Source organism: Oncorhynchus masou, chromosome 1 (assembly GCF_036934945.1).
Source record: "Oncorhynchus masou masou isolate Uvic2021 chromosome 1, UVic_Omas_1.1, whole genome shotgun sequence".
Lineage (NCBI taxonomy): Eukaryota > Metazoa > Chordata > Actinopteri > Salmoniformes > Salmonidae > Oncorhynchus > Oncorhynchus masou.
In genome coordinates, this window is record NC_088212.1 from 51,897,668 (window position 1) to 51,921,913 (window position 24,246).

At 41.4% G+C, this 24,246-nt stretch overlaps 1 protein-coding gene across 2 annotated transcripts in view; it reads right to left on the reverse strand.

Moving 5' to 3' along the window:
* The window catches only part of prdm6 (PR domain containing 6), a 57,328-nt gene that overhangs the window by 31,972 nt on the left and 1,110 nt on the right, over positions 1-24,246 (reverse strand). For both annotated transcript variants that reach the window (XM_064974628.1, XM_064974634.1), the window contains exon 3: positions 21,640-21,947. In XM_064974628.1, coding sequence (XP_064830700.1) covers positions 21,640-21,947 — 308 coding nt within the window. The remainder of the gene's footprint in view (positions 1-21,639; positions 21,948-24,246) is intronic.

Consider the following 24,246-nt stretch of genomic DNA (forward strand, 5'->3'; position numbering starts at 1 on the left):
AGAAAACTTGAAAATTAAAGAGAGCCGCACACTCTAGGAGCTCAGATGCAAAAATGTAATTACCAACGTTTCGACAGCCAAGCTGTTGTCATCAGGGTGTAATCAAACACTGCGGGATGACTCATTTATGTAGTGTCAGAAGACACAGGTGTCTGTAATCATGGCCAAGAGTGGCCTAATATCATTGGTTAATTATCAAATATTAAAATGTCATACAAAGAACAGCAAACAAACAACAAATGGATAGCATACGATCATAAATTCATTTGACCACACAAGCTTACAAACAATTACAATGGCAAAGTCACAATAATCACAAGAATGGCTTCAGATGAAAGTCTACGTAGAGACCGAAGGGTGCAAGGGTCTTTAAGTTAAAGATCCAGGCAGCCTCTCATTTTAACAATAAATTATCAAGGTCACCCCCTGACATCTGAAGCCATTCTTGTGATCATTGTGACTTTGCCATTGTTTGTCGAAACGTTGGTAATTACATTTTTGCATCTGAGCTCCGAGACTGTGTGGCTCTCTTTTATTTTCAAACTTGCCATGTCAATACCATAATATGTCCTGTGTTGGTATAACGATGTCAGAATTACAATAAAACTCAAATATAACTAAAAAATCTTCATGGTATCTAAAAAGGACTATAGAAATTGCCTATTTTAGTTCCAAATAAAGTAACAGGGTTCGCGATTTCTTCTTAAATCAGACATAAATCCCCTTGTGACAAGGTTGTTTTGTGCAACAGGGAGTGGCACTTGAATACAAGCTTCACAAAAACATTTAATTGTTGAAACATTTCTAGCCTGTCTATTTATGGGTAACAGGATTGACGTGCTTTTACTATATGAATTGACTATTAGATCAAATGTTTCTTTTGAAAATATTATTTAAAAAGGAATAGTTTCTCAATTTTAAAAAGTGAGTTCAGTTCACGTAACAGGGTTGACCTTAAAATTAGGGACAGACGTAAATGAATCACCAATGAAATTATATAAAAAAATAATCTTCGTAAATTACTTTGTCAAATCAACAAAATAACTAGGGGTTGACAATGATGGTGAAACCTAGAGAAGTTTGGGGATGAAGTGACACAGGGTTAGCGGAGGGACATGTCAAAACGAAGAATTTTGGCACTTTAGAAAGCCTTTTTTCATATTCAAAATCTAACTTATTAAATTCTCCATTTCTACTTAAAATATCAAAAGGCACTCATTTAGTGGAATGACCCGTGTCAGTAAATGTCGAATTCTCCTGGCGCCACACAGAACTGATTTTAACTGCAGAAAAGAAAACATAATAATGATTTCTTTGTAAATAGAAGTACTATACTCTAGTAGTACTATATATGTCCCATACATGATAATGATGGAGCATTGAGGGGGGGGGAAATTACATACAGTAAATGTTAAGAAGAGGAAGTCAGAAATCCAATAATGTGTCAGATATCAAAAACTTATCCAAGAACATATAACACCCATTTATGGTCCTCATGTTTCCTTTTCCTGGGTCTGGTAAGAAGGTGCTATGGGTTACAGTTAGTTCTCAGTAGCCCCTCAGCCATTGATCTGTCTCCCAGTGTCCTGTCACTGCTTTAGTTACTGCTCAATCTCCCTGGGCCGACATTTACGGCGCGCTGATTGGGCCCTGTCACTGTCCGGGCTGTAAATCGTCCTGGAACAGCTGTGTGTTGATGCCTGGCTGGAGGAGCAACCCCAAAGGCTGCCTGATAGTCGTTTGACCTCCTGGCCTTATTACATCAAGTAAATCAGCCTCTGAAGCCATTAGACGGAGGCTGGAAGCTGGGGAGAGTCCCACCCGGCCCACTCAGGGATAGCACAGACCCCAAGCAGGCAGGTTTACCCACCACCACCACCACCATCTTATCTGCCGAAACACTTAACGGCCATGTCCCAAGCGATGCTGGCATGTAAATGGGTTACGTGGATCAGTTATGCTCCATATGATGGATTCTTCAAATGAGATACTCGAGCCGCATTGTATCGGTTCAATGGTGTGAACACACCTAAAGTGAACATGCTCAGTTTCAGTTCATTGTATTGTGTGCAGTTCAAGGCCAAACCACTCATTCAATAATTACCAGTTAGCAATAATTACCATTTAGCATTATTACCAAAGGATGATGATACATCTAAATAAACTTTTCTGGAGCCAGTGTTAGTAACAGAGACGATTAAAGAGACGTTCCGGAACTTTGGCAAATTTGTCAGTATTTTTTTTAACTCCCACTTTGGGCTGGGTGTGTCAATGTGTTTGAAAGCGACTGTTTTCTGGAAGCTGTGTGGCACCATTGTCCCTATTCAGGGAATCTACACAGATTTTGGTGACATAATGCAAGCTTGGCACACGGCGGCCAGCCCCCTAGCCAATGAGCTTCAGCCCCTTGTCATTTGAGTGACAATTAGCAAGATGCACATTGACGAGAGGCAGACAGTAGTTAGCTAATAGAGTTGTCGCATGGATTGTGTAAATATTTTCAACATGTCAGCTGAAGAGGCAAGGTATACAAGCTATAGACAGTGTTTTTATGAACACAGATTTACAAACGGATGTATTTCATGACAACATCCCTGGTTGTCAGTCGTGCTAGTCTAGTTTGTTAGTTACAGCTAGAGCCATATATTGAGCCATGTATTTTGAAACAGGAAATAAAAGGCTCTGGCTATAGCTAGCTATACTTCACAGTACTCCACATAGTGGATATGTAGCTAATGAACATTTTATACGAATAAAGCTACAGGATTAGCAGTACCCATTCATAACTTAATTAATTACTTTTTATTACTTACCATTAACATATGAAATCTAAAAACCACAAGACTATTAGAAGCTTCCCATATTGACAATCAACGTATACAATGTGTTGCTCGTCATCAGACTAGCCGAGGAAGAGGACATGGTCCACAGATGAGAGGAGGACAAGGACAGGTTGTACAAGGTGCGTGTACCCCAGGGCCAGGCTCGAGCTGCCCAGGGTCCAAGTCGAGCAGCGAGGGCTAGAATAGATGCTCTAGGGCCGAGGACCGAGAGAATGAGGGAGCAAATGATACGAGGTACGAGGTGCATTTGCAATAGCGCTCAGCATGCAAAATGTCAATGGATATTTCATAGGACTAATTCATTATAAAAATGCATCACTTCTGAACATAACTCTCTTTCCCACTACAATGCAGGGATATTTGATAGCATGAATAAACAATATTCAATATAATTCCAGTAACCTATTAAACATTTTCTAGCACAATAGCCCATCCTATTACACCTGTATAACTGTGCCACGTATGGTACTTTCAAAAGGTTCTCTATGAATCAAAAGTATTCTTATATAGGTACTGCGGAAACATGTAACTAATATAAGTGGATTATATGTCTTATATGAAGTAGGCCACATTCATACACAAAATACAGAACTACACGGTGGCAGTATATATTGTCACATATGTAAGAAACACAGGAATTGTATTAAGAATAATATGTGTTGTGTGTTTTCTTATAGGAAGCAAGCCATAATCATATGATTGGCCTTTAAAAATGTGTACAAATAATTTACAAGGTTATTAGAGCTTACTGCAGCCATAGCTTTATAGGTAGGTCTAGGTGTCTTATGAAAATCCATGTTGACATTTGTTTATGTGTGAATGTATTAGTTGTTTGTTAAGTTCAGAAGTCCACTGGTTGTTTTTTGAAAATAAAGTTCCAGAAAAAGAACATTGTCTGTGTGAATAGTAATAGGTTTCTTGCTTGGTTATTGCAACTCCAGTGTGGTAAGGGGATTGCCAAGGCCACAGGAAGGTCAAGGTGTGGTGGATGTGGGCCTGCTGATGTCCATCTCCTGCACATACAAAAAGTCTTTAGCATACAGAAATGGGTTACATGTCAAACAAAACACATTCATTTGTGCAGAGCCTTTCAAAACATTATGACACTAAGAGTGGGAATCTGCACACAGTGACAGCCATGAACATAAAGCTGTGCACCTGGTTTACCAACATGTAAACATGTAGATATTATGGTTTTGTTCTCAAACCTGGTCCTTTGCTCATGTGAAACCTTAAGTAGATTTGGCTATGAGTGTGTTAGTGGATTTGACGTTTGCGTGATATGATCAGTCACTTTAAAACCACACAATGCTGAAAACATAGATGAGTCAAGTAAACGCTACACTGCTGTCACTTCTACAGAATCGATGATGAGTCATCACATGAACTCAATTAGAGACAGCTATTAATTAAAAGCGACTTTGCATCAGCTGACAATAGGCTACACTATATTGTAATATGTACAACTGCAAATTCTCGGTATGGAATAACAGGCCGTCTAGGGAGATGGTTCCAGCCATTTACAAACGTCATGTTTGGCCTAACTGGTACACTCCCTGATGGGTCAGACCTATTGTTTGTAAACTGCTGGAACCATCGTCCTAGCCGCCATCCTACTTCTTATTCCACAGGGCAGAAACCAGAGAGACATATTCCTTACAGACCATAAGAGTGTTGATGCCAATTCATCACATGACCTACATGCATGCTTATGTGATGATTCTCACAGTATTCTAGTTTTACACAAAACTGTAGCAACATTACAGGGAACAGAGCACAGTTATATTTACATGATGTTGTGAATGTCATTGATCTCATCCTCATTCAAACTGCCATCATCCTCATCAGCAATACTCATCTTGCCCAATCTTCAAATAGAAAACACAACAGGTTAAATGGCCAGAACATGATGAAGCTAGGCTTGTAAATCTTATCATATATGACACAAATAACATGGGTAACATTCCATCAACAAATGACAGCTAGTCCAAATCAAACCTTACCTGTCGCCAAGAGCCTCTTGCATGTTTGATCATCTGGCATGTCTGAAAACAGCTCTGCTATTCCTTGTTCTTCTATCAGTAATTCTTGTCTGGAAAATGACCACATTACTTACAAAGGATACTAAAAAGTCAAACTAACACACTGACACTGCATCAGGGGCTTGGCTTCAACTGGGCAGCGGATCAAAATATGAAATCGAGCTGCAGAGAGTGAAAAAGGTACTAGGTATTCCCCATAGAGAATGATAGAGGACTCATCTTTGTATATGTACTATTATAGAGTCTCTGACAGGGCTGTGCCATTGAGGGAATCTCCATTTTTAAGAAGTATATTTTCTTCTTCACTATTGGCAGATCCCTCCTGATGACCCAGATGGACATGAGTCATCAGGAGGGTTCAGCCAATGAAGTTGGAAACCCCACCCAGTTGATTACATTAAAATGGTGGAAGCCATCAATGGCGCTGCCCATGCTAAAACAGCCTTTTGGCCACTAGAGACCTCTATCATTCTCTATCGTATAGCCTAATAGTAACAATATAGCTAGCACCGAAATATACTGTTTCATATAGTTACAGACAACCAGTTGTAAACATAGCCTAGCCACTTAGCCTGCTAGCTAGACACTGATAGCTACAAACAACAACAATGTCCACCCTTCTAGCCAGCCAACAAGAGATTCTATGCATCTACAAAAATACACAACATACATTAGTAGAGTGATTTCATGTTTTGAAATGTGTTTTAGTTGGCTAGACAGACAGTATGATGTTCCCTAATATGCATTTACCATGTTAGCTAGCTAGCTTGCTACGATACCTTTTAAAGTATACTATGACACAGAGAGACTGTTGGCTAGCCTAGTTAACTGAGACACAGAATAGTTCCTCTTAACATAAACACTCAAAATAGGCTTCTAACTGAATAAAATATCAGCATGGTTTATAATGCTAAAGCTTAGTCTCTTACCTTTCGCCCGAAGATTACTTTCATGGATGTCCAACATTGGATGAGGCAACAGTGTTTCTCTTCCTTGAGGCCATCTCGGAAAAGCATCCAATATCTAATATTTTGCCTTCTGCCTTTGTCTTTCATGAGCGGCCCTGCCATTCAACATCTAGATCTAGTTTTCTCTTCTGGGGTCTGACATCATAAGTATCAATAGCATCCAAGTTTTTTCGCACAATTATGACTGAAGTAACCTTCCTCTATGGCTGGCTTGAGGGTGTGAGTGAGTGCATGAGAGAGCTACATGCATGACATTTGTTTTTTCCAATGAAGGCACTATCATGTGATCAGGTCCAATGAGGTTGCACAGTGAAAAAAGAAGGCTGGCCCAGGCCTGCCCAGCATTATCCAATGAGGTTGCAGGGCAGGCCTAACGGCTCAGTGGAAACTCCATGCACATGTACACACAGCAGCGAGAGAGAGCGAGTAATCACGTGGTGCATATAGTACGCAATTTTCGGGGACCACTTTTGGCTCACGAGGGCTAATTTTAGAACTACTGGCAAAGAAGTATACAAAAGTTCCCGGAAGATCTCTTTAAGCTCACTCAATGTAATTAATGGCAGAGGTATAAAGGCAGACACAACTGAAATCTGTCATCATGCCCTCACCCAGAGAAAACACCTGTTGAATTAGGGTTAAGGACTTTTCGGGGTGACTATCACAAATATCATATGCCACAAATAGATTCCGCAGAGGTAGGTAGCTACAGCACAATACACATATTGTGGCCGCTTTAAAATGTAAAAAAAAATACATCAACGCCTTACTAAACCCCTGGTTGAGACTGTAAGTGCAGTGGAATATAAACGGCTTTGGACATTACATGATAACTAGTTTTAATGTTTCATATAGGGCTATCAGTGATTAGGCTTTAGATATTTTTTCATGCATCTTGCTCGCTCTTGGTGATGGCAAATATTATTTGAACCTAAGTTGTTACATGGCTTTCACACTGGCTGCTAAGTAAAAAGCAGTCTTCTCAGTGATACTGTATGATTATAATTTAAAATGTTAGGTTTACTGAAGGTGAGTGCAGTGGATCTGTTTACCTTTCCTCAAAACCTTCCATAATCTACCTAGCACAGGCCTTTTCCAAAAGAAGTGGAAAACTGGTGCTGAGACACAATCAATGACTGTTGGTCCACTTTTACAGCAAATCAATGTAAGTTCAGTAATTTATCAGTTCTCTTAATCTCCACTACTTGTTATTCCAGCTCATTGCCCTGAATGTGATCAGAGGACACAGACACAGATTGCAACAATGCCATACATTGACTACCTATAGTATACCAAACTACTGATTGTATTCATTCTAATTGATCAGTAATGTACGCCTCACGAGGCATTGGAAAACCTCCCTGCTCTTTGTGGTTGAAATTCACTAGTCGACTGAGGGACCTTACAGATAATTGCTTGTGTGGGGTACAGAGATGAGGTAGTCATTCAAAAATCATGTTAAACACTATTATTTCACACAGACTCCATGGAACTTATGTGACTTGTTAAGCACGTTTTTACTCCTGAATTTATTTAGGCTTGCCATAACAGAGGGACGGAATACTTACTGACAAGACATTTCACTTTTTCATTGTTTTTCATAAAACATACACACAGTACCAGAAAAAAGTTTTTCTATGTTTATTTTCTACATTGTAGAATAATAGTGAAGACATACAACTGTGAAATAACACATGGAATCATGTAGTAACCAAAAAAATGTTATATTTCAGATTCTTCAAAGTAGCCACCCTACGCATTGATGACAGCTTTGTGCTCTCTTGGCATTCTCTCAATCAGTGTCATGAGGTAGTCACCTGGAATGCATTTAAATTAACAGGTGTGCCTAGTTAAAAGTTAATTTGTGGAATTTATTTCCTTCTTAATGCGTTTGTGCCAATAAGTTGTGTTGTGACAAGGTAGGGGTGGTATACAGAAAAAACTGTAAAATAACAAGTCCATATTATGGCAAGAACAGCTCAAATAAGCAACGATGCTCAAATAAGCAAAGACAAATGACAGTCCATCATTACTATAAGACATGAAGGTCAGTCAATCCAGAAAGTTTCAAGAACTTTGAAACTTTCTTCAAGGGCAGTGGCAAAAACCATCAAGCACTATGATGAAACTGGCTCTCATGAGGACCGCCACAGGAAAGGAAGACACAGAGTTACCTCTGCTGCAGAGGATAAGTTCATCAGAGTTACCAGCCTCAGAAATTTCAGCCCAAATAAATGCTTCACAGACTTCAATTAACAGACACATCTCAGCATCAACTGTTCAGAGGAGGCCTTCATGGTCGAATTGCTGCAAAGAAACCACTACTAAAGGACACCCAATAAGAAGAAGATACTTGCCTGGCCCAAGAAACACAAGCAATGGACATTAGACCGGTAGAAATCTGTCATTTGTTCTGATGGGTCCAAATTCCAGATTTCTTGTTCCAACTGCCGTGTCTTTGTGAGACGCAGAGTAGGTGAAAGGATGATCTCCACATGCGTGGTTCCCACCTTGAAGCATGGAGGATGGGTGTGATGGAGTGGGGGTGCTTTGCTGGTGACACTGTCAGTGATTTATTTAGAATTCAAGGTACACTTAACCAGCATGGCTACCACAACATTCTGCAGCGAAACGCCATCCCATCTGGTTTGCTTTTAGTGGGACTATCATTTGTTTTTTGACCAAGAAGGAGAGAGATGGAGTGCTGCATCAGATGACCTGGCCTTCCCAATCACCTGACCTCAATCCAATTGAGATGGTTTGGGATGAGTTGGACAGCAGAGTGAAGGAAAAGCAGCCAACAAGTGCTCAGCATATGTGGGAACTCCTTCAAGACTGTTGGAAAAGCATTCCAGGTGAAGCTGGTTGAGAGAATGCCAAGAGTGTGCAACGCTGTCATCACGGCAAAGGGTGGCTACTTGGAAAAATCTATAATATATTTTGATTTGCTTAACACTTTGGTTACTACGTGGTTACATATGTGTTATTTCATAGATTTGATGTCTTAACAATTATTCAACATTGTAGAAAATAATTAAAATAAATAAAAACCCTTGAATGAGTAAGTGTGTCCAAACTTTTGACTGGTACTTTACATAATTCCATTTTGATATTATGGGGCCAGTGACAAAAAAAGTCTAAATTGAATGAATTTTCAATTCAGGCTGTATGTCACGCCCTGGTCGAAGTATATTGTGTTTGTCTTTATTTATTTGGTCAGGCCAGGGTGTGACATGGGTTTATTGTGGTGTGTTTTGTCTTGGGGTTTTGTTAGGTATTGGGTGTGTGGCTTAGTGGGGGTATCTAGCATAGTCTATGGCTGTCTGGAGTGGTTCTCAATCAGAGGCAGGTGTTTATCGTTGTCTCTGATTGGGAACCATATTTAGGCAGCCATATTCTTTGAGTATTTCATGGGTGATTGTTCCTGTCTCTGTGTTCACCAGATAGGCTGTATAGGTTTTCACGTTCGTTCTTTGTTTTGTTCGTTATTTTCATGTCTAGTTAATTTTTATTAAAGAACATGAACAACCACCACGCTGCATTTTGGTCCACTTCTCCCTCGACAGACGAGAACCGTTACAGAATCACCCACCACAACGGGACCAAGCGGCGTGGTAACAGGCAACAGCAACAGCAGGAGCAACAAAGAGAGGAATGGACATAGGAGGACGAATTGTACGGAGATGGACCTTGGGATCAGCCTGGAGAATATCGCCGCCCCAAAGAAGAACTGGAGGCGGAGAAAGCGGAGAGGCGCCAGTATGAGGAGCCAGCACGGCGACGCGGATGGAAGCCCGAGAGTCAGCCCCAAAAATTTCTTGGGGGGGGGGGCTCAGGGAGAGTGTGGCAGAGTCAGGAGTCAGACCTGAGCCAACTCTCGTTGTTTATCATGAGGAGCCAAGGAGGAGACCAGAACCAGAGCCGGTGTTGGAGGTGAACGAAGCAGAGACTGTGAAGGAGTTAATGGGGAAATTGGAGGAGAGAGTAATGTGGGAGTTGCTGTGTTGGTGCTTTAAGCATGGAATTCGCCCGACGGAGCGTGTCGGGGATTTGATGGCACCTGGGTCAGCGCTCCATACTCGTCCTGAGGTGCGTGTTAGTCGGCTGGTTGAAGATGTTGCCAGCCTCACGCACCAGGCCTCCTGTGCACCTTCCTAGCCTTGCACGTCCTGTGCCAGCACTGCTCTCAAGATCTCCAGTACGCCTTCACGGTCTACCCCATCCTGTGCCACCTCCACACACCAGCCCTCCGGTGGCAGCTCCACGCACCAGGCTTCCTGTGCGTGTCCTCGGCCCAGTACCACCAGTGCCAGCACCACGCATCGGGCCTACAGTGCGCCTCGCCTCTCCAGCGCTGCCGGAGCCTTCCTCGTCTCCTGCGCTGCCGGAGTCTCCCGCCTGTTCAGCGCAGCCAGAGCCTTCCTCCTCTCCTGCGCTGCTGGAGTCTCCCGCCTGTTTAGCGCTGCGAGAGCCTGCCACCTATACAGCGCTGCCCGAGTCTCCTGCCTGTTTAGCGCAGCCAGAGCTGCAAGCCTGCATGGAGCAGCCAGAGCTGCCAGTCTGCATGGAGCAGCCAGAGCTGTCAGTCTGCATGGAGCAGCCAGAGCTGTCAGTCTGCATGGAGCAGCCAGAGCTGCCAGTCTGCAACAAGCTGCCAGTCTGCAAGGAGCTGCCAGTCTGCAAGGAGCTGCCAGAGCTGTCAGTCTGCATGGAGCAGCCAGAGCTGCCAGTCTGCATGGAGCAGCCAGAGCTGCCAGTCTGCATGGAGCAGCCAGAGCTGCCAGTCTGCATGGAGCAGCCAGAGCTGCCAGTCTGCAAGGAGCTGCCAGTCTGCAAGGAGCTGCCAGTCTGCAAGGAGCTGCCAGTCTGCAAGGAGCTGCCAGAGCTGCCAGTCTGCATGGAGCAGCCAGAGCTGCCAATCTGCAAGAAGCCGCCAGAGCTGCCAGTCTGCATGGAGCAGCCAAAGCCGCCAGTCAGCATGGAGCAGCCAGAGCCGCCAGTCAGCATGGAGCAGCCAGAGCCGCCAGTCAGCATGGAGCAGCCAGAGCTGCCAGTCAGCATGGAGCAGCCAGAGCCGTCAGTCTGCCAGAATCCGACAGTCAGCCAGACTCTTCCAGATCCGCCAGTCAGCCAGACTCTTCCAGATCCGCCAGTCAGCCAGACTCTTCCAGATCTGCCAGTCAGCCAGACTCTTCCAGATCTGCTAGTCAACCAGACTCTTCCAGATCCGCCAGTCAGCCAGACTCTTCCAGATCCGCTAGTCAGCCAGGATCTGCCAGAACCGCCAGCCAGCCAGGATCTGTCTGATCCAACTACCTGCCTGAGCTTCCTCTCAGTGCTGAGCTTCCTCTCAGTGCTGGGCTTCCTCTCAGTGCTGGGCTTCCTCTCAGTGCTGAGCTTCCCATCAGTACCGAGCTTCCCCTCAGTCCCGAGCTTCCCCTCAGTCCCGAGCTTCCCCTCAGTCCCGAGCTTCCCCTCAGTCCCGAGCTTCCCCTCAGTCCCGAGCTACCCCTCAGTCCCAAGCTGCCCCTCAGTCCAGTGGCGTTCTGGGTGAGGACTACTAGGCCATGGTCGGCGGCAAGGGTGGACTATCCAAGGACGCGAGGAGGAGGGACTAAGACATTAATAAAGTGGGGACCACGTCCCGCGCCGGAGCCGCCACCATGGACAGACGCCCACCCGGACCCTCCCCTATTGTTTTGATGTGCGTCCGGGAGTCCGCACCTTAGGGGGGGGGTTCTGTCACGCCCTGGTCGAAGTATATTGTGTTTGTCTTTATTAATTTGGTCAGGCCAGGGTGTGACATGGGTTTATTGTGGTGTGTTTTGTCTTGGGGTTTTGTTAGGTTTCGGGTGTGTGGCTTAGTGGGGGTATCTAGCATAGTCTATGGCTGTCTGGAGTGGTTCTCAATCAGAGGCAGGTGTTTATCGTTGTCTCTGATTGGGAACCATATTTAGGCAGCCATATTCTTTGAGTATTTCGTGGGTGATTGTTCCTGTCACTGTGTTTGTGTTCACCAGATAGGCTGTATAGGTTTTCACGTTCGTTTTTTGTTTTGTTCGTTATTTTCATGTCTAGTTCATTTTTATTAAAGAACATGAACAACCACCACGCTGCATTTTGGTCCGCTTCTCCTTCGACAGACGAGAACCGTTACACTGTAAGACAACAAAATGTAGATAAAGTCAAGGGGTGTGAATACTTTCTAAAGGCACTGTAGGTATTAGCAAATGAATGCATGTACTTTACTATCAAATAGACATGCTTGTCTATGGTAAACCTGCTTTTTGTCATTAACTAAAAACACTAACAACCATAATATTTACAGTGCCTTCGGATAGTACTAAGACCCCTTGACTTTTTCCACATTTGATTACGTTACAGCCTATATTCAATTGTTTTTTTTTTACCTCGTAAATCTACACACAATACCCCATAATTACAAAGCAAAAACTGTTTTTTAGAAAAGTTTGCTAATTTATTACAAATAAAAAATGGAATTATTACATTTACATAAGTATTCAGACCCTTTATTCAGTACTTTGTTGAAGCACCTTTGGCAGCGATTTAAGCATTGAATCTTCTTTTTTAAATAAAAATAATAATGTATATTTATTGAATATTCGAAACATACAATATACTTGCAGTGAAGCCGCTCAACAACTACATCATACCAGTCATCCAACAGATTCCCATTCAGAGCGACACACAGAAGCATCCAGGGTCAATGCCCTGCTCAAGGGCAAGTTGACCGATCTACCACCAGGCTGAAAAACGTGAACCCGAACCCTCCAAGATCCCCCCCACAGTTTCCCAATAGCTGTCCCTCAACCATTCGTGACCCCTCCTACAGCCCCCCCCAAGAAGTAAAAAATAAAAAATACAATTAATTCCATTCCCCACCCCCAAGAACCCCCCACTGCACCAACAACCAAGAGAATGAACTAAAGAGAAAAAAGGAAAAGACAGAAGAAAACAGCAAACAACAATGCAAAAAATATATAAAACAAAATAATACATTTAAAACAAAGGACATCAAGGACAACTAAAATCATAACAGCAATGCCAACTGTATATGTTTTTGTGCATGTCTGGCACTATTACATGCATGTGTGTGTTCTTGTATGTGTTAATTTAAATGAGAGTGTGTGTATATGCATGTGTACAAACACCTGCATGGCATCAGCCTCAGGCAAACCGGCATTAGTTGTAAAAACACTGCCCCTCAGTGTCATTCAAATATACTTAAAAAAACAAAATTCTATCTCCCACACAGCAACTCCACTCCCACTTGTCTCCAATTCCACATCCCAACCCTCAGCTTTCCTCAGCCCATCCCATCTATCTCTGCTGGCCACCCACTTCGGGTTTCTACGCAACACATACCTTTTAACTATGCTGTGATGTTCAATGTACAATTTCAATCTATCTAATCGAATAGAATCTACAGATTGCGAGTTGAAGATACATACTTTACTAAGAGTATTAGTATATTAGTAATTGACTGACCCGGTCTCTCCAGATCTCCTAACAGTACTATTTCTAGGGTAAATTTTAGATCAATGTTATGCATTTTCAGCCATTCCTGAACCTGAGACCAGAAACAGGCTACATGAGGGCAATACCAAAATAAATGGTCTATTGATTCTGTATCCTCACAACAAAATCTGCAGAGCTTTGATGACTTTACGCCCAAAATATTCAACATTTTGTTGGTGGCAAGAATTCTATATAATCATTTTAGCGGAAAAGCACAGTCTTAAATCTTGCGTTGTTTTATACATCAACTCATACACCTTGTACCATGGAATCGGTACATCAAAAATCTATTTCCCACTAATTTTGCAATCTGTATGGCACAGTTGTCAACATCCTGGTCCTCAAATTAAACTGGCATACTTTCCTATTTATGCTATTTTTATTCCTCTGCCAGTTTTGATCCTTTATATTGGGCAGACAGACCAGTTCCCTACCTCCTCCCGCTGCCACCTGCCTCCTCCATTTTTGGGGTAATACTATAATCAGTTGGTTGTACTCTTGGATTGAGCAGACCTTCCCGTACAATTCTGATAACTCCACAAAGGACAAAATACCGTTTGCAAACATCATTCTCATAAATACAGGCATTTTATCAACCAGCACATTTGAGTTCAGCCATAATATTTGTTGTAATATTTGTTCTATCACTTCAGGGGGAGGAAATTGAAATTGTAGCCATACTTGTTTGAAAAAGAGAAATAGTTTGAAAAAAGTATCATTTTCAATTAATCGAAAATTAGACATTGCAATCTGCACAAAGGCAAAAATGACATTTAAAAAAATGGATGAGCTTTATTTAGTAATCTACTTGAGAACCATTTAGGGTTCAAATTTAACTTTTGAATGAGTGAAGATTTTAGAGAGAGATTTAGTGCTTTTATATTTAATCATCTCAACCCAAACCAATTCATATTCATTGTATAGATAGGTACGTTTTATTTTACCCAGTTTAGCGTCCCAGATAAAGCCAAATATTCTTTGCTCATGTGATTTGAAAACTAATAATCAGGAGTAGGCAGCGCCATAAGTAATTGAGTAAACTGAGATATGACTAAGGAGTTAATCAGGGCACTTTTTTTCCATAAATAGACAGGTATTTACCTCTCCATGGTTGCAGGATCTTGTCTATTTTTACAAGTGTTCTATTGAAATTCATTGTGGAGAGTATATTTATATATTTTGTGATATGAATACCGAATATGTCTACTTCACCATCAGCCCATTTTATAGGTAAACTGCAGGGTAATGAAATTGTATTTTTTAAAGATCTAATACGTAATATTGTACACTAGTCATAATTAGATTTTAGTCCAGAGAGTACAGAAAAGTTATCTAGATCTTGAATGAGACATTGCAGGGATCTAGCTTGCAGACTTAATATTAAACTTGAGTCATCGGCATACATGGACACCTTTGTTTTTAAGCCTTGGGTTTCTAATCCTTTAATGTTGTTATTGGATCTGATTTTAACAGCTAGCATTTCAATGGCCATAACGAATAGATATGGTCACAGCGGACACCCTTGTTTAGCATTGAGTCTTCTTGGGTATGACGCTACAAGCTTGGCACACCTCTATTTGGGGAGTTTCTCCCATTCTTCTCTGCAGATCCTCTCAAGCTCTGTCAGGTTGGATGGAGAGCGTTGCTGCACCGCTATTTTCAGGTCTCTCCAGAGATGTTCGATCGGGTTCAAGTCTGGGCTCTGGCTGTGCCAGTCAAGAACATTCAGAGACTTGTCCCGAAGCCACCCCTGCGTTGTCAAATCAATCAAATCAAATGTTATTCGTCACATGCGCAGAATACAACAGGTGTAGGTAGACCTTACAGGGAAATGCTTACATACAAGCCCTTAACCAACAATGCTTTAATAAGAAGTTAAGAAAAAATAAGTGTTAAGTAAAAAGTCTTGGCTGTGTGCTTAAGGTTGTTGTCCTGTTGGAAGGTGAATCTGAGCGCTCAGAAGCAGGCTTGCTCCATTAATCTTTGCCTTAGTCTCCCAGTCCCTGCCGCTGAAAAACACCCCCACAGCATGATTGTGCCACCACCATGCTTCACTGTAGGGATTGTGCCAGGTTTCCTCCAGACTTGACTCTTGATATTCAGGCCAAAGATTTCAATTATTGTTTCATTACACCAGAAAATCTTGTTTTTCATGGTCTGAGAGTCTTTAGGTGTCTTTTGGCAAACTCCAAGAGAGCTGTCATGTGACTTTTACTGAGGAGTGGCTTCTGTCTGGCCACTCTACTTTAAAGGCCTGCCTGGTGGAGTGCAGCAAAGATGGTTGTCCTTCTGGAAGGTTCTCTTATCTCCTCAGAGGAACTCTCGAGCTCTGACAGAGTGACCATGGTCACCTCCCTGACCAAGGCCGGGTGGCCAAGTTGAAGGAGGATACTTGGTGGTTCCAAACTTCTTCCATTGAATAATTATGGAGGCCACTGTGTTCTTGGGGACCTTCAATGCTGCAGAAATGTTTTGGTAGCCTTCTCCAGATCTTTGCCTCGACACAATCCTGTCTCGGAGCTCTACGGACAATTTCTTCAACCTCATGGCTTGGTTTTTGCTCTGACATGCACTGTCAACTGTGGGACCTTATATAGACAGGTGTGTGCCTTTCCAAATCCAATCAATTGAATTTACCACAGGTGGACTCCAATCAAGTTGCAGAAACATCTCAAGGATGATCAATGGAAACAGGATGCACTTGAGCTCAATTTCGATTCTCATAGCAAATGGTCTGAATACTTATGTAAATAAGGTATTTCTTGTTTTTATTTTTAAGAAATGTGCAAAAAAAAATGTAAAACCTTTTTTTACTTTGTCATTATGGGGTATTGTGTGCCGATTTGTGCCCTTGAGCAGGGCATTGACCCTGGATGCTCCTCTGTTTCGCTCTGAATGGGAATCTGTTGGATGACTGGTATGATGTAGTTGTTGAGCAGCTTCACTGCAAGTATTTTGTATGTTTCGAATATTCTTTTTTTTAAATGAATACATGTCTTTTTTAAAGACTCAATGCTGTAGTCTCGGCCAATGGTGCTTCAACAAAGTACTGAGTAAAGGGTCTGAATACTTATGTAAATGTCATAATTCCACTTTTTATTTGTAATAAATTGGCAAACATTTCTAAAAAACTGTTTTTGCTTTGTCATTATGGAGGTATTGTGTGTAGATTGATGAGGTAAAAAAAACAATTGAATCAAGGCTGTAACGTAACAAAATGTGGAAAAAGTCAAGGGGTCTGAATACTTTCTGAAGGCACTGTATAGCTCATATACATACCAGAGGAGGCTGGTGGGAGGAGCTATTGGAGGATGTGCTCAATGTAAAGGCTGGAATGGAATCAATGGAACAGTATCAAATACAGGTAGAACTCTGTTTCATTAATTCCATTCCAGCAATTACAATGAGCCCGTCCTCCTATATCTCCTCCCACCAGTTTCCCCTGATACATACACTGTAAAGGTGAAGCAAAACACTGACATCAAGTCAGCTACCTGCTATAGTATGGTATGATGTGACAGATAAGTATGAACATTTTTTAATTTGACCAACTTTATGGTGAAACATTTTTTAAATGTTGGATTAGGAAACCATACATTTTAGTTGGCTCAAGTGTGCAATTGACCAATAAAGTGATTTTAGTCTTAATCTTAATAAATCATTAAAGTCCCAGTGCAGTCAGAAATGTGACATTTATTGTGTTTTATATATATTTCTACACTATGAGTTTGGAATAATAATATGAAATTGTGAAAATTATGATAATGTCCATTTAGTGTCAGAATTGTTTGAAAAGACTGAATGAAATTTCAGACTGTTTTGGTGGGATTGAGTTTTGGCTTGCCTGGTGACATCATCAAAATTAAATTAGTTAATAGACCAATAAGAAAGAGAGTTCCAAACCTCTCTGCCAATAACAGCTAGTTTTCAGTTTTCCCCTCCCTACTCAGACCCCTCCTATACAGTACGAGCTAAATTCTTGCTTGAGAAATTGCTCTTTGCTTAGAAGCTATTCTTGTTTCTTTTTGACAATTTGAATTGACACAGTAAGATACTTAATTGTTACCTAGAAATGATTTGATATTGGGAGAAAAACAGCTACACTGGACCTTTAAAAACCCAACCAAGAAAAATTGTCTGCTGTTTGACATACAGACTAAAAACATAAAAATGCTCACTTGAAACTGTTTCAGCACTCACATTTTACAACTATAAAATAAATCAGGGCATAATAATTATCCATTCAATCAGCCAATGTTTAGATAATAGACAGAGGGTTCTACATGAAACCCAAAAGGTTTCTACCTGTGGGGAATGCCAAAGAACCCTTTTGGATCCCTTTTTTTAAGAGTGTAGATATGCTTTCTCACACAAAGGAGGCCAGGAATCAGAGGGGAAATGGACCATAAAATAACTTAAATGACAAATTATGTAGCTTTCTGAGTCAGTGAACCAATGTTAAACATGTCACCTCCACACTGGCTCATGCAAAATACAAATAATTATCCTGGCCTGTGGCCTAAGCAGCATATTATTCCCCAAGAACACCCGCTGGTGCAGTTTCAAGGAATGATGTCATATAAGTCTACTAAATCTGAGTCTCATGAAGATAGGCAACTAAAAGGCCCAGCCATGGGCCACATCACTGTGCTACTTAGCAGTACAGCTTCCTTGCTCACAAGTCCTTACTGGTACTTGATCTTGTGTCCTCTGCCTGGCCAACACACAAGAACACGCTGCTTGACAATGTAGTAACCAGTTGCACAACTGAAAAGGCACTCATCTGGCAGCACCATTGGCAACCTTTCAAGCAGTAGAGTGAGTTTAAGGCACAAACTTACCTCTGTTACACTCCCCCCTCTAAACTCACACCACAGTGACCCCAGCCATTGAGGTGAGCACAACTGTGGTCATGGCACCACTGTAACAAACGCCACTGAGTTACTTAGCAGTACAGCTTCCTCACTCACAAGTCCTTACTGGTACTTGATCTCGTGTCCTCTACATTGCCAACACATGTGACCGTTTTGTTATAATATGTTTGCCACATTAAATCACGTCTACGGTGATTCATTTTAATCTCAATACACAACATTCTTCACATTCTTTTCTCCTTTTGAGGAGATGGCTTGTGTATGGCTCTACTGTAGTTGTTGTTGCATAAGTTATATCCCTTCATTCTTATCCCATTATGAGATGTTATTTCTTTATGTTCTATGGCAAGCACATGGGACCTTCTTGAACCCTGGACATTCCAGAGTCAGAGTGGACAGTCTTAACACAAGACCATGCTACACGTCCAGTGGGAACACTGTGGGAAAGTCAAATGCCGGCAGTCTGTGCGGAACTTACAGTTCCGTCAAATTAGGTCACTCAATTCCTGAGTGTCTAATAGGAATGGTGCACAACCACAATCACTATGTGTCAACCACAGAATCTATGGCCAAGGTGGGTCTACATTTTCCACAGAACCAAACAAATAAACAGCGGCAACACCGTTGTTGTTATTATGCATACCTCTCAATCATATATAGATATATGTTTACATGACATCCATTAAAATATAAACAAAAACCGACTGCAAAGTTAAGCCTATGTTAAAACTGTATGGCCCTATTAATTGAACAGGCCAAATGCTGCATTTCAATCTGGGCTGTGTAGGGTGCCCTGAACATATAGGTGAACCTATAGATGATACAACATAATAATTAGTTCATAAGAGACCTTAATCCTGCCATATTCCAACTCATGATGACATCACCCTCCAGAATTTACAGGGCTGCTTTTCTATTCCCAGACCGAAAAACATGTTCATTGTAGATTCTCCATCGACAATGCTTTTAGGTTTATGAATAGGCTAAGTCTGGGTCTAGAAAAAAAGATTAATCCCATCTTCCCCAAAAGTAATTGCGGCAGACTTCCAGAGAATAGTTCTAAAATCCATGCTATCCCATTTTATTGCAGAGAAGAATATGCTTATTGGACATTGGCATCAAGTGGCTTGACTGGACACTTGAAAAGTGTAGAGTAGACAACACAGAGCAGGTATTGAGGAGAGTATATCGGTGCCTGTTTTTCTTTTTATCAATAATGATTGGAGAGTTTAACACTTACTGCGTTTCGTGAAGACAGAGGCCCTGCAGCCGAGGGTGGATTGGAATATTGGATTCTCTTTCTGAGTTTTCCCTCCCTCCACCCACCTCAGATCTGTTTAATCTATTGGAATTTTTACAGTCCTCTCTGGCAGAGCCAGTGTTTAAAGCTCTGTCACACAATACATATATAAGCAGTAATAGTGTTCTATCCTGCCTCAGGGGCCTTCACAACAGCCAGTTTGTGGGTGAAGAGCCATGACGGCCAAATACCACAATGTTCTTTAATTATACACCCCCCACATTATATGTGAACTCCGAAGACTGTTTCTTGAGATCATATTTCTGCACAGATATACACTACATACACTACCGTTCAAAAGTTTGGGGTCACTTAGAAATGTCCTTGTTTTTGAAAGAAAATCACATTTTCTGTCCATTAAAATAACATCAAATTGATCAGAAATACAGTGAAGACATTGTTAATGTTGTAAATGACTACTGTAGCTGGAAACGGCTGATTTTTAATGGAATATCTACATGGGCGTACAGAGGCCCATTTTCTGCAACCATCACTCCTGTGTTCCAATGGCACGTTGTGTTAGCTAATCCAAGTTTATAACTTTAAAAGGCTGATTGATCATTATAAAACCACATTGCAAATATGTTAGCACAGCTGAAAACTTGTTGTTGTGATTAAAGAAGCAATAAAACTGGTATTCATTATACTAGTTGAGTATCTGGAGCATCAGCATTTGTGGGTTTGATTACAGGCTCAAAATGGCCAGAAACAAAGACCTTCCTTCTGAAACTTGTCAATTGATTCTTGTTCTGAGAAATGAAGGCTATTCCATGTGAGAAATTGCCAAGAAACTGAAGAGCTCGTACAATGCTGTGTACTTCTCCCTTCACAAAATAGTGCAAACTGGCCCTAACCAGAATAGAAAGAGAAGTGGGAAGCCACCGTGCACAACTGAGCAACAGGACAAGTACATTAGAGTGTCCAGTTTGAGAAACAGACGCCTCACAAGTCCTCAACTGGCAGCTTCATTAAATAGTACCCGCAAAACACCAGTCTCAATGTTAACAGTGAAGAGGCGACTCCGGGATGCTGGCCTTCTAGGCAGAGTTCCTCTGTCCAGTGTCTGTGTTCTTTTGCCCACCTTAATCTTTTATTTTTATTGGCCAGTCTGAGATATCGCTTTTTCTTTGCAACTCTGCCTAGAAGGCCAGCATCCCAGAGTAGCCTCTTCACTGTTTACGTTGAGACTGGTGTTTTGCGGGTAGTATTTAATGAAGCTGCCAGTTGAGAACTTATGAGGCGTCTGTTTCTCAAACTAGACACTCTAATGTACTTGTCCTCTTGCTCAGGTGTGCACCAGGGCCTCTTTCAAAAACAAGGACATTTCTAAGTGACCCCAAACTTTGGAACGGTAGTGTATATATATATATATATATATATATATATATATATATACCATTTAATGCGGTAAAAATTGGCAGTAATAAATCAACTATTGATTTAAGCGACAAACTGATAGAACACCATTCAAACCAAATGCCATTCAAAAACATCACACTTCATTTCTTTGTAATTTTCGTATGTTGGATGTTAGGGGGAAAAAAACGAATTTGCGTCAGTTAGTTTAAAAGGCACCTCTTTTGGCAGGTACACTGTATCGTGGCCTGCTCCCGTGCTCTGAATTCTTAGCCTCAAATATCCGTTGATGTGGTTAACGGGTGAGAATGATCATTGGTCAGCTGAGGAAACAGTGACCTTTATCACCACTACCTCATGGGAGTTATCTATCAATTTCACTTGCCACACAAAACCGATTCAAATCATTAGCATACCGCCAAATGCTAATGCAGGTATTCATACTTACAGTATACAGGACATTGAATTTTCCCTTGAACTGTATACACATTGAATCACTTTCAATCAGTGTATGCAGCACTTACATCATGACATTATTCCTATACTGAAACACTTCAGGGTCATTTCTAGTACCCATATCATGGGGCCACACTTTAAAGACAAAACCCAGTGGATGTGTCCACAACTTCACAACCCAATCCTGGTCATCTGTACTGTTACAGTACCTGGAGTGATGTTACACAATTTTAATTTCATCATCATGAACCATGAACTTACCTCCCATAAGTGCCTTGTGTTCCGCACCCCTCCTGACTGCAACTTATCCAGGAGGAGGGGGACTCCCGCAAAGGGGCCGATCCAGGTGCCCTGTGGGATACGCTGGGCGGCACAGATGCCGTAGCCAAGGCCGGGCACAGTGCTGGTGCAGAGGCACACCTCACGGGGCAGGTCCCGCAGCCAGTCAGGGACATCTGGGGGCGGCACGGCCGGCGCTGCACTGCTTGTCCCCACCAAGCGCCGCAGCGAGTGCAGGGGCCCGTGCATGGGACACTCTCCATTACGGTTATCTGCACACATGTCACACCCTGCAGGGCACAGCAGGTAGAGGGGGTTTACCAGCAACTCATCTCACATGGTACACATGGGTTACTATCACATGTACTAACACTTTGACCAGGGAAAAAATATATGTGTAATAAGTATAACTTATTTGCATTTTGATATATATGTATATCAATATATATATATATATATATATAGTCATTGGTCAGGAGGAAGGGAGGATGCACACACATTTTTAAGCAATCATTCAACATAAGTGTTTTGTGACATTTTTTGAAAACATTTTCATGCAAATCTTCTGCATTGTTTGAAAATTATAATTTGATTATATTGCTCATTTAAGAGGCCACAATAATGTTTGTGCATAACCAAACATAATTATGTTAAATACATGCCTAATTGGGTTTACAGAGGGATTGAAAAACATTGCACCTTCTGTCACCAGATGAAGAAAAAAGCTATGTCTAAATCAATTTAAGAATAGTGTGCGACTATGGCGTGGCCTTGCTCATTGCTGTCATAGCGGCATGAGTCATGGTACTGGGGGGATTCATTTTGGAACTGAAAGAGGTGTGCAACTCAAGTCGAGACCATACATATCCCACCGATGTTGTCATGTTGTTGATATGTTAATTTTGGCGATAAATTGGGGCTGTTTTACAAACATTAATGGAGTAAACTGGGATCGTAGGCTACTCCCAGATTGTTCCCCATGCAATGCGTAATGAATTCATTTAAATAATACAGTTTTAAAAATGTAGGCTACTTGCCTATATGTTACAGTCATTCAAATACCTGAACAGCACCAGCAACACGCTGCATAGGTCATGCAGTAAAAAAGTTTAATTTCAACACTGACGAAATATTTGGAGAAATGGCCTAAGGACAAACCAACACCTTTTTGACTGATTAATATAACCGTCTTCAAGTGTCAAGTACCCCCAAAAGTCCTATGTTAGGGCTTCTGAGCTAGAAAAACAGTTTAGCCTAATAACAGGTTACACATAGCCTAAACTCAAGTAGGGCCTACGCATTAAAACCTATCTGGCTGTCGGTGTAATTACACAAATTATGAAGTAAATGAAATTGTATGTTTCCTCGTGTAATACACACTTCAGCTATTTTATAAATTACCGACATTGCACTGGTTTGAAATATGGGGGAGAGAATACCGAATGTAGATAAAGCAGTCTCGCTGTCCCCGGGAGACTTCCATATACCATGTTCGGATGATGAATAGCGGCCGATGGAAAAGATCGATCTCTGATCCACACTCAGTCCACTCTCTTCTACAAAACTATACAGCAATTAATTGTGGCTTGTCCCCCCATCCCTCATCTCCTTGTGGCACATATCGATGGAGATTACTGCTGATGGGCCGTTTTATCACCTTAAATAAACACCACCATTTCAAACTTCGCTTTAATATAGAGAGGGTTGTCCTCGACGTCTATTTCCATCCGATAATGTAAAAGCAAAAATTCTTCAAGCAAAAAAATAAAATCAAAGACTGATGAAGAACGCAGACTGAATTTCTGATGTCAAAATCAATTGAATAATACATATACATAATGTGATGTTGTTTATTTGAACAAAATGAAAAGAGAAAATGATTGTTTTATTGGGCACTAATAAGAAAACACATTTATAAAAGCTTTCATTGATTTAAAAAAAACTTTGCCTAAAGGCCTAATATTAGCCTATCAATGACGAGCTCAGTGTTATTTCTTATTTATCATATTTATCAGAATATGATTATTTGTGGAATCCCTTTAACTGTCTATAAATTGGAATTATAGGCAAATAAGGACATGTGGTCTATTGTTAAAGCCTATATCAACGGTTGTAAATGGGCTATAGCTATTACATTTGCCGCCCTTGCAAGTTGTGCTGCAGTTGAACACATGAAAAATACTATATTTGTTCATCAGTGGTATAGGATACACATAAATTGGTGTGAATATAGATGATCAGAGTTAGTGAACCATGCATACGCCTAATTGACCCATACTACCCATACACGCGCGGGGCACCTGCTGATGGTCAGTGCTGAGAAGCATGACTTTCATGGGGCAAAACAGAAGTTTGGTGTGCTCAAGGACCCTTGATTAAAAGGCAATAGAAAGCCTCGTCTAGGCCTAGCATAGTTTATATTAGCCCATAAAGTCTGATTATGAGTGATGGGGAGGAGCGAGATTAAAATTATTGACGTGTTTTGCTCAATTGTGAGCATAAAGTCAAATCACATTTTCTTATATTCCTAAAATGCGGTAACATTTTAACAGCTGGATAGGCTCGTTAAATAATGCCCCCTTTAAATAA